Source organism: Echinops telfairi, unplaced genomic scaffold, assembly GCF_000313985.2.
Source record: "Echinops telfairi isolate 266 unplaced genomic scaffold, ASM31398v2 ScPeMD7_30;HRSCAF=105, whole genome shotgun sequence".
Classification (NCBI taxonomy): Eukaryota; Metazoa; Chordata; class Mammalia; order Afrosoricida; family Tenrecidae; genus Echinops; species Echinops telfairi.
The window spans coordinates 3,513,277-3,522,157 of NW_022103927.1; the positions used below are offsets into that span (position 1 = coordinate 3,513,277).

At 50.3% G+C, this 8,881-nt stretch overlaps 1 protein-coding gene across 1 annotated transcript in view; it reads right to left on the bottom strand.

Moving 5' to 3' along the window:
• The window catches only part of IL27RA (interleukin 27 receptor subunit alpha), a 21,247-nt gene that overhangs the window by 11,208 nt on the left and 1,158 nt on the right, over positions 1–8,881 (bottom strand). Inside the window, exons 3-6 of the mRNA XM_004715577.2 lie at positions 4,420–4,577; positions 4,174–4,334; positions 488–647; positions 320–400 (exon numbers count right to left, since the gene is read on the bottom strand). Coding sequence (XP_004715634.1) covers positions 320–400; positions 488–647; positions 4,174–4,334; positions 4,420–4,577 — 560 coding nt within the window. The remainder of the gene's footprint in view (positions 1–319; positions 401–487; positions 648–4,173; positions 4,335–4,419; positions 4,578–8,881) is intronic.

An 8,881-nucleotide genomic window follows, 5' to 3' on the forward strand; every position in this document is an offset into this window, starting at 1 on the left:
GAGGCTCAGGCATCCGTCTGGGGCCATGAGGCAACCCGACCACAGTGTGGTGGTGGAGCGCCACCCCAGCCGTTCTCAACCTGGGGGTCGAATGACCCTTTCACAGGGGCCACCCGATTGGTCACCGTAACAAACTGACAGTGATGAAGTCGCAATGAAAATAATGTTATGGTTGGGGATCCCCGCCACACGAGGAACTGTATGAAAGGGTCGTGGCACAAGAGAGGTTGAGAACCACTGCTCTCCATGGACCCGACCTGCCAGCACTGAAACTCCCTTTCTGTAAGAGAAACCGCAGAGACACGTGATGGGTCCTTGCAGCTCACCTTCCACAGAAGCAAGGCTTTCTGTTCGTTTGCGGTCTCACACAGGTTCCCGGACACCCACACTTCTTTGGGGGCTGATGGGGAGGAAGGAAGGAGAAACAAACTAGACCAGCCGTCCAGAAACGGGGGTGAGGGTTTGGGGGCAAGCCCGAGATCCTCACCGGAGGGTGGTGTCTGGAAGGACAGGGTGGGGCTCCACTCGCCCCACAGGTCCTCTTCAGCTTGCATCCGACAGCGGCCGGACATCTCATAGCCAGTGGCAAGCTCCAGGTCCTGGATCTCAATCGGAACCAGGGGTCTGGACGTCAGTTCTGGCTCCAGCTGGGGAGGGGCCAAGACGGGGAAGAGGGAGGGGGCTGAGGACAAGGTGAGAGCACTTGACCATAGCGACCACTATCTAGGCTAAGGTAGAAGGGCCCTTGTGAGTTTCTGAGACAATCACTCTTTCTGTTTTGTTTTCTTTAATAATTCAGTGGCCTACTTGTATTTTTAAAGAGTTGTGTGATCATCACCACAATCAAGTTTAGAACCTGTCCTTGCTTGCGTTCATTATTATGAGCTCCTCAGCCCCTCTCCAGCCATAATTCTAAGGAACTACTAACCCAGTCATTGGCGCTATAGATTTATCCATCCTGGATTCATATACAGAAAAAGAGACCATCACTCCTTCTGGGCCTAAAGCCTGATCTCCCCCCACCCCCCACCCACCCCCAGTGGTTGCTGGTATCAAAGGGTGGGCTTCGCAGTTTGCAGCCACGTGGGCTCATGCCACAGCAATCGATCTGTTTCTTATTCTCCTTATTTTGACCCGAGAGGATCCTGAGGCTCAGAGAGGTGAAGCGACTTGCCCAAGGTCCCAGAGCTGGTGTGTCCTGGCGCTGGGAATCCTTGAGAAAATGTCCCAGTAAGATGTTTCTCGCCTTTTGGTGAACAAATGCAAGTCCTCCAGGAGCTTAAGTGACCCCTCAAAGAACACAGGTCAGCAGGCCTTGTCCCAGCACTGCCATTCCCATGACTAAGTCCTACGTCAGCGCTGGCAGACGGCAAGTCTCTCTCTCTCTCTAAATTGAAGCATTCACTATTGTTCTCTCTGATCGGGACCCAGGCAATCAGATAACCAAGTCTGCATCTACCACATAAAAGACAATGGCCAATCAGGAGAGTAGTGATACCAGGAGGGGAAGGGGAAGGTGGGGGGAGAAAGGGGGAACCGATCACAAGGATCTACATGTCACCTCCTCCCAGGGGGGTGCACAATAGAAAAGTGGGTGAAGGGAGACAGAAATCGGTGTAAGACATGAACAAAATGCTTTTATAAATTATCAAGGGATCATGAGGAAGGGGGGGTGGGGGAAGGGAGGAAATGAGCCGATACCAAGGGCTCAAGTAGAAAGAAAATGTTTGGAAAAGGATGATGGCAACATATGTACAAATGTGCTTGACACCATGGATGGACGGCTTTGACAAGAGTTGTACGAGCCCCCAATTACATGATTCAAATGAAAGCCAATGGCAGTGACAAGGTGTCTGCCCCTTATTGTGGCGTTTTGGGTCAAGAGCTGGGCCTGGGGCAGCTGGTTGTCTCCAACAGCCATTCTCTCTCTGGAAACAGAATTCCTCCGTATTAGTCAGCCACATGGCCGCCAAGAATACAGACCCCATTTCTCAGCACCCCACGCAGTCAAGTGAGGTCAGACGACTGCCCTCCGCCCTGTTAGAGAGGGACACGACTTCCGAAAGTGCACTTCCAGAATGTGCTCTGCATTTCATGTAACTTTTTTTTTAAACATTTTATTAGGGGCTCATACAACTGTTATCGCAATCCATACACACATCAATTGTGTAAAGCACATTTGTACATCATTCTCAAAACATTTTCTCTCCACTTAAACCCCCGACATTAGGTCCTCATTTTTCTCCTCCCTCTCCGCTCCCCCCTCCCTCATGAGCCCTTGATAGTTTATAAATGGGTATTTTGTCATATCTTGCCCTGTCCGACGTCTCCCTTCACCCACTTTTCGGTTGTCTGTCCCCCAGGGAGGAGGTCACACACAGTTCCTTGTAATCGGTTCCCTCTTTCCTACCCACTCTCCCTTTACCCTCCCTGTTTCACCACTCACACCACTGGTCCTGTAGGGCTCATCCGCCCTGGATTCCCTGTATTTTCAGTTCCTATCTGTACCAGTGTACATCCTCTGGTCTAGCCAGACTTACCAGGTCGAATTCGAGTCATGGTAGTGGGGGCGGGGAGGAAACATTTAGGAACTAGAGGAAAGTTGTATTTCTCATCGTTGTTATATCGCACCCTGACTGGCTCGTCTCCTCCCTGAGACCCCTCTGAATGTGTCTTGCTGGGTCACCTTGGGGAAGTTGCTTAACTTCCCTGAAGTTCAGCTGCCTCAGCTCCAAAACAGGGAGGGTGATCATGAGCATCCTTGCGGAGAGCTGAGCTCAGGGCCCGACACACAGTAGGTGTTCAGCGGTGCGGGCTGCTTTTATTTATTTATTTAGAGTGTTTGCGAGAAGTCAGGCCCTCCTCCTCCTCCTCTGTGAAATGGATAGATGTAAAAAAAAAAAAAAGCACGTCAAAGCGTTTTTGCAAGGATTCAATAAGTCCCTGTTTGGTGTGGGAATTAGATTTTGTGTCAACTTGGCTGGGTCCGGGTTCTCTGGTTTGGCAGTTAAGGCCTAGTAGTCTCCCATGATGTGACTAGCACAGTGGAATCAACCCGTGATGGGATCTGCTGGGAGCAGACAATCCATTGTAAGGAGATGACGGTGGAGTGAAACTCCCTTCATCAGGTTACAACCCTAATGCAATTGAAAGGAAAGTTGCTTATGAATGTGACCTAAGTCCTATAGAAGTGGGCCCTGTGGGGTAGTTTGCTTGTTTTCTGCTGGGTCTGGACTTGCGCTAACAGCCTGCCAATCCTGGGAGCCATCATTGAGCCTGACATCTGCCCTGGTTGTGCCATTGGGTAAGCATTAGACTAACAACCACAAGTTCTTTGGTTCAAACCCACCAGCTGCTCCCTGAGAGAGGAAGAGAGGTCATCTGCTCTCATAGATTGACAGCCTGGGAAACCTTCTAGGAGCTCTGGTGGCAGAGTGGTTACATACTGGGCTGCTAACTGCAAGGTCAGCAGTTTGAAACTACCAGCTGCTCCTTGTGTGAGAGATGGGGCTTTCTACTCCCATGAAGTTATAGGCTTAGGAACTCACAGGGGCAGTTCCACCCTGTCCTATAGGGTGGCATGAACTCGAAGGCAGTGTTTGGGTTTTGGTGTGGGAAACCCTCCCCAGAGGGGCTGAGTTGAAACCCACTCAGGGGCAGCAGGTTGTTTTTATTAGTAGTACTGTGTCCTACCTGCAGTGTTATGAGGTGTCACTTGCTGGTGTTATCCTTCTTGAGTGTAATGTGCCCACCCCCTAAAGACAAATAGCAACCAAGTTTATAAAAACACTGCCAATAAAAAGTTGTAATAATGAAAATTGGGGTGTGGGGTGTGGAGTATTCGACTTACATCAGAACTGACTTAGGATAGAGTAGTCGTGGGAAGGGAACCCATGACTGCCAACTGGTGGTCTTTGAAGGTTAACTTAAGCTTTGAAGGTTAACTTAAGCTATTGGAGGACTTTGAGTTGTCCATCAAAGGGCTAGGGGAAGTTGAGTGAGTTTCTCAAGGATTCCAAGGAGAATCTGGGTCCGAGTGTGTGGCGTCTGGGGGAAGATGTTTAGCAGCAGCCGACTTGGGCAGGAGTGGAGGGTGGGCAGGGCTGGAGTGGGCCTTGGCCTGGTTCTCTGCTATAGAAGTGGTGTCCCAACGTGCTGACCTCTGACACTCACCAGGGTCCAGGGTTCCTCCTGGCACCTTCGATAGTAGAACTGGCAGACCATGTCCTCCTGCTGGGACAGCCATGTGGGTGGAGTCCACTGGACAACAGTCTCCAGGGGCTCATCCTCTGAAAACTCCAGGTCCGGGCACAGCCAGGGGGCGTCCAGGTTCACTGGGGATGAGGCGGCCAGGGGCCACTGAGCCAGGGCCTCCAGGACCGCCCACCCCACACAGCGAGCCCTCTCACCACGTGTTACCTCGGGTTGCCAGGTTCACGGAGATTTGGGGCCACAGAGGCTTGCCTGCCTTGGTCCCCCAGACAAGGAGCGTGTCAAACTCGGTGAACTGTTCCCGTGGAATGATCACCCAGCTCTGCCTGGCAGGCACTGCCACGACCTGGGATCTGTTGAGGTGGCTGTGGGACAGGGGTACATTGGGCTGGCCTTGGAGGCTGGCACAGAAGGGGTGCAGGGTATGAGAGATGGGGGTTTCAAATCCCAGCTCTGCTGATTCAGAGCTGTGTGATATTGAGCCCTGAGGGTCTTAAGTCTCGGTACCTCAGTTTCCTCATCCATCATATGAGGGCAGTACACCGAGAGGGCAAGGAAGGGGACCCCTGATAACCTTGGGGGTACCATCTGTGTTAGGGAAGGTGATACACGTTAGGTAACCATCATGGTTTGAATTGTGTGTCCAGCCAGTGTGTGGGTTACAAACCCTACTCTCCGCCTGTGGCAGAAGGAGTCCTGGTGTACTGGGGTTAAACACTAGGCTGTTATCTGTAAGGTCAGTGGTCTCAACCCACTCCAAGAGAGAAAGATAAGGCTGGCTGTTCCCCTAAAGATTTATGGTCTCTGAAACCCTACGGAGCAGTTCTATGGACTTCGACAGGGCCCATTCCACTGCTATCAAGTCTGTTCTAGCTCTCTAGGATTGACTAGAACTGCCTCTGTGGGCTTCTGAGACTGGGAATTGCCAAGAGTAGAAAGCTTCATCTTTCTCCCATGGAGCAGCGGGTGGTTTTGAACTGGTCACCTTTGGGTTAACAGCCCAACTTGTTACACACCAAGCCACCCGGGCTCCTTACCAGGGCTCCCTAGGAGTCTTAATCAAATCAAAGGGATGCCTTTGAATTGGGTTATAATGGTTATCAATGTGATACAATCCTATTTTAGAATGGGCTGGCATATATATATATATATATGTATATGTATATGTATATATATAAATAATGTATGAGGCGGGATTACTGTAGAGTAACATATATATATATATATAAAATGTATGAGGCGGGATTACTGTAGAGTATGCCTGGAATCAATCTCTCTTAATCTGCAAAAAGTAATTCAATGACATTGCTTCTTGGCCTTTGGGTTAAGATCAGGGGTTGAAATTCAGTGCCAGTTCGCAGCAGAGATGGGGCAGGATAGATGCTGACTCTTGAGGGCCCGTGACAACAATGGGCAGAGTATTGACGATGCCGGAAGCAGCAAAAGAAGGTGGAGGGAGTCCACAGAGTCGCTGCATCAAAAAGAACGAGTCGAGATACAGTCATTTCAAGAGGTAGCATCTGAGCAAGAACCAGTGGTCTTGAAGGCAGAAATCCAAGCTCCACTGAAAGCAGTTGGAAAAACAGGGTCCTAGGAACTCCTGGAACCAAAGGAAATGTTTGCACAAACTGATGCAGGGTCGCACTCACTCGCCAAGGCCAAGACGTGTAGAACACAGGTACCGGCCGAACCAAACGGCGACTCACAGAAATGATCAAGACCATATCCTGAGGACTGGAGGTCACTGAACAATGGTCACAGCAATTTCTCCGTAGGGAGCTGCCAGACGTTCAAGCTGCATTCAGAAGAGACCGAGGGACAGAGGACATCCTTGCTGATGTCGGATGGATCTTGGCCGAAAGCAAAGAGTATGGGGGAGATGTCTACTTGTGTTTGAATGACTGTGCAAAGGTATTGGGACTGTGTGCATCATAACAGACTATGGCTAACAGTGGAAAGAGCGGGCCTTGCAGGAGACTCCACTGTGTTCCCGGGAAACCTGGGCATAGGCAAAGAGGCAGTCGTTCAACAAAACAAGGAGACAGAGCATTTGCTTAAACTCGGGACGGGTGTGCAGCACGGTTGTATCTTTTCTCTATACTTTATACTCAATTTTCATTCTGAGCAAATAAACTGAGAAGTTGAACTCTAGGAAGAAGCATGTGACGTCGTCGGGGCTGGAGGAAGACTCAAGCCCAGCCTGCGGTATGCGGATGGCACGATCTGGCTCGATGAAAGCCAAGAAGGGTTAATGCACTCACTTACTGATGAAGATCAAAGACGACTGCTTCAGAGGCTGCTAGCAGCAAGCACAGCAGTGCCGCCAAAACAGAACAATTATAAACCAGACCAGGAAGGTGAGAATAGCATTTCCTTGAGGTGATGTATCCCTACCCAAGTCAATAGAAATAAAACTTCACCACCACCACCCCACAAAAAAGACTTTCAATATGAATGACAACACACAACTGGACCGATAGACAACATGATAAACAAGGGAGAAGAGATTGAAGTGTTCCAGGATTTCAATTCACTTGGATCCACCGCCAGTGTTCGTGGAAACAGCAGGCAAGAACTCAGACGACATATTGCACTAGACAAGTCTGCTGGACAAGACCTTTTGAAAGAGTAAAAGACCCAAGATGTAACTTTGCGGACACGAGTGCCTGCCTCATGCCATCGCATCTTCAATCCCCTCCTATACGCGTGAAGGCTGGATGCGAGTGTGGAAGAAGGAGAAGAATTGATGCCTTTGGTTGAGGATGTTGGTGAATATCAAAAGTACCAAGGACTGCCAGGAAAACAAACAAACAAACAAATCTAGGAGGAAGTGCTCCCAGAATGTTCCTTAGATCCCAGGATGGCAAGGCCCCAGATACTTTGGACACGTATGGAAAAGGACATTGTGCTTGTGAAAGCAGAGAGCCAGTGAAAAGGGTAGAACCTCCATCAGATGGATTAACACAGCAGCTGCGAGAATGAACTTCACCAGAGCAGTAATGGTGGCACAGGACCAGGTACTGTTCTGTTCTGGTGCCCAGTCGGTGTGGCTTTGCAGGGTTGCTATGAGTGGGAGTGACGGAGTAACCGCAACACACAATCGCACAAACCGGTCCCCCCACCAGATGGCAGCGTGCACTGGAAGTGGGATGGGAGCTTTCTACTAGATTCCAAAGGTTAAAAATATAAGTCGACATGCTACATCCCATACATCATGAGCTGGTTGAAAGGCAGCAGCACTAGATAATGAAGATCTCTAATGTATATACATGTACACACATTTGCATCCATTCCATTATTCAAGCACAAATATTTAGTATTTAGTGGGTCAGGCCCTGGTCTATAAGCTAGGGATAGAGCTAGGGCCCAAACAGCCTAAGCCCCACCCTTTGGGTCTGCAACACCAGGGGTGGGTTCCACGTGGGCTGACAGTTAGAGATTCTGAGCTCAAGGAGGAAGAGAAGAAGAAGACATGGTGGTGGAGCAGGTGGATGATGGTGCTGGTTGAGTGAGAGGGTGGTCAAGAAATAAACGCCTGAGACAGAGTGGGGAGAACATTCCAGGCAGAGGAAGCAGGCAGAGCAAAGGCCCTGAGGCTGGACCAGGGCCTGGTTTATTGGAACACTGCAGAGGCCAGAATGGCCTGTGGCCCCAGGGCGGACATGGGCTTTTGCCTGGAGGCCGGTGGGAGCCACGGAGGGTTCTAAGCAGAGGAGGGTAGCGTCCTGACTCAGCCCCTCACTCGCTCCCTTAGCTGCTGGGGGAGGAGGGGATGGAAACACACTGGGGGGTGAGAGTAAGAGCTTGGCAGAGGCCATTGCATTGATCCAGGTGGGAGATCCTGGGGGAGGAGAGGCTGGATCTGGGTGGGGATGAGGGTGGTAGGCAGAAGTACCAGATTCTGAATAACATGCAAGATGGAAGCCCCTGAGTTCAGCGAGGGAGCAGACATGGAGGAGTCAGGGAGACAAGACTCTCGGAGGTTTGGAACTCAAAGGTTTAAAACAGAGCCTTGATCAAGAAACAAAATGAACACAGGCCAAGAGTTGGCAAGGCTGCGGAAACACTAGCTGGGAATGTGAAACAGTGTATCTGGTGTGGAAAACAGACTAGCAATTTGTCCAAAAGTTAAACAGAGTTGCCATGTAACCCAGCAGGTCTCCTAGGTCTCTACCCCAAAAGAATTGAAAACAGGTGTTCAAGCAGAGCACAGCCATTCCCAAAGGCCAAGAGGTGAGAACCGCCCAGATGTCCGTCCGTGGATGCAGGAAAAGTGGTGTCTTCACACCAAGGACTCTTACTTGGCCAAGAAGGGAACGAGTGAGGTCCTGGTCCGTGTGACCGCATGGCGGACACGACTGCGTGAAAAGAAGCAAGACACAAAAGGCCACCGAGGGCACTCATCTGAAAGGTCTAGAGTAGCGTCCCTAGGGACAGAAAGCAGATTCCTGACTGCCAGGGCAGTGGGGCGAGGGGAGAAAGGGGGTAGGGGAGGGCGTGGCTACAGTGTGAGTCAGGGGTTTCCTTCGGGGATAAGGAAAAGAAATGTTCATAACTCGATAAAGCCTCCAGGCGATGCTTGCACAACCTGGTGAAAGTCTCAAATGCCACTCTTTCACTTTTGATTATTTTTAAGGGAATATGAATTTTGTCTCATTCAGATAAGTTT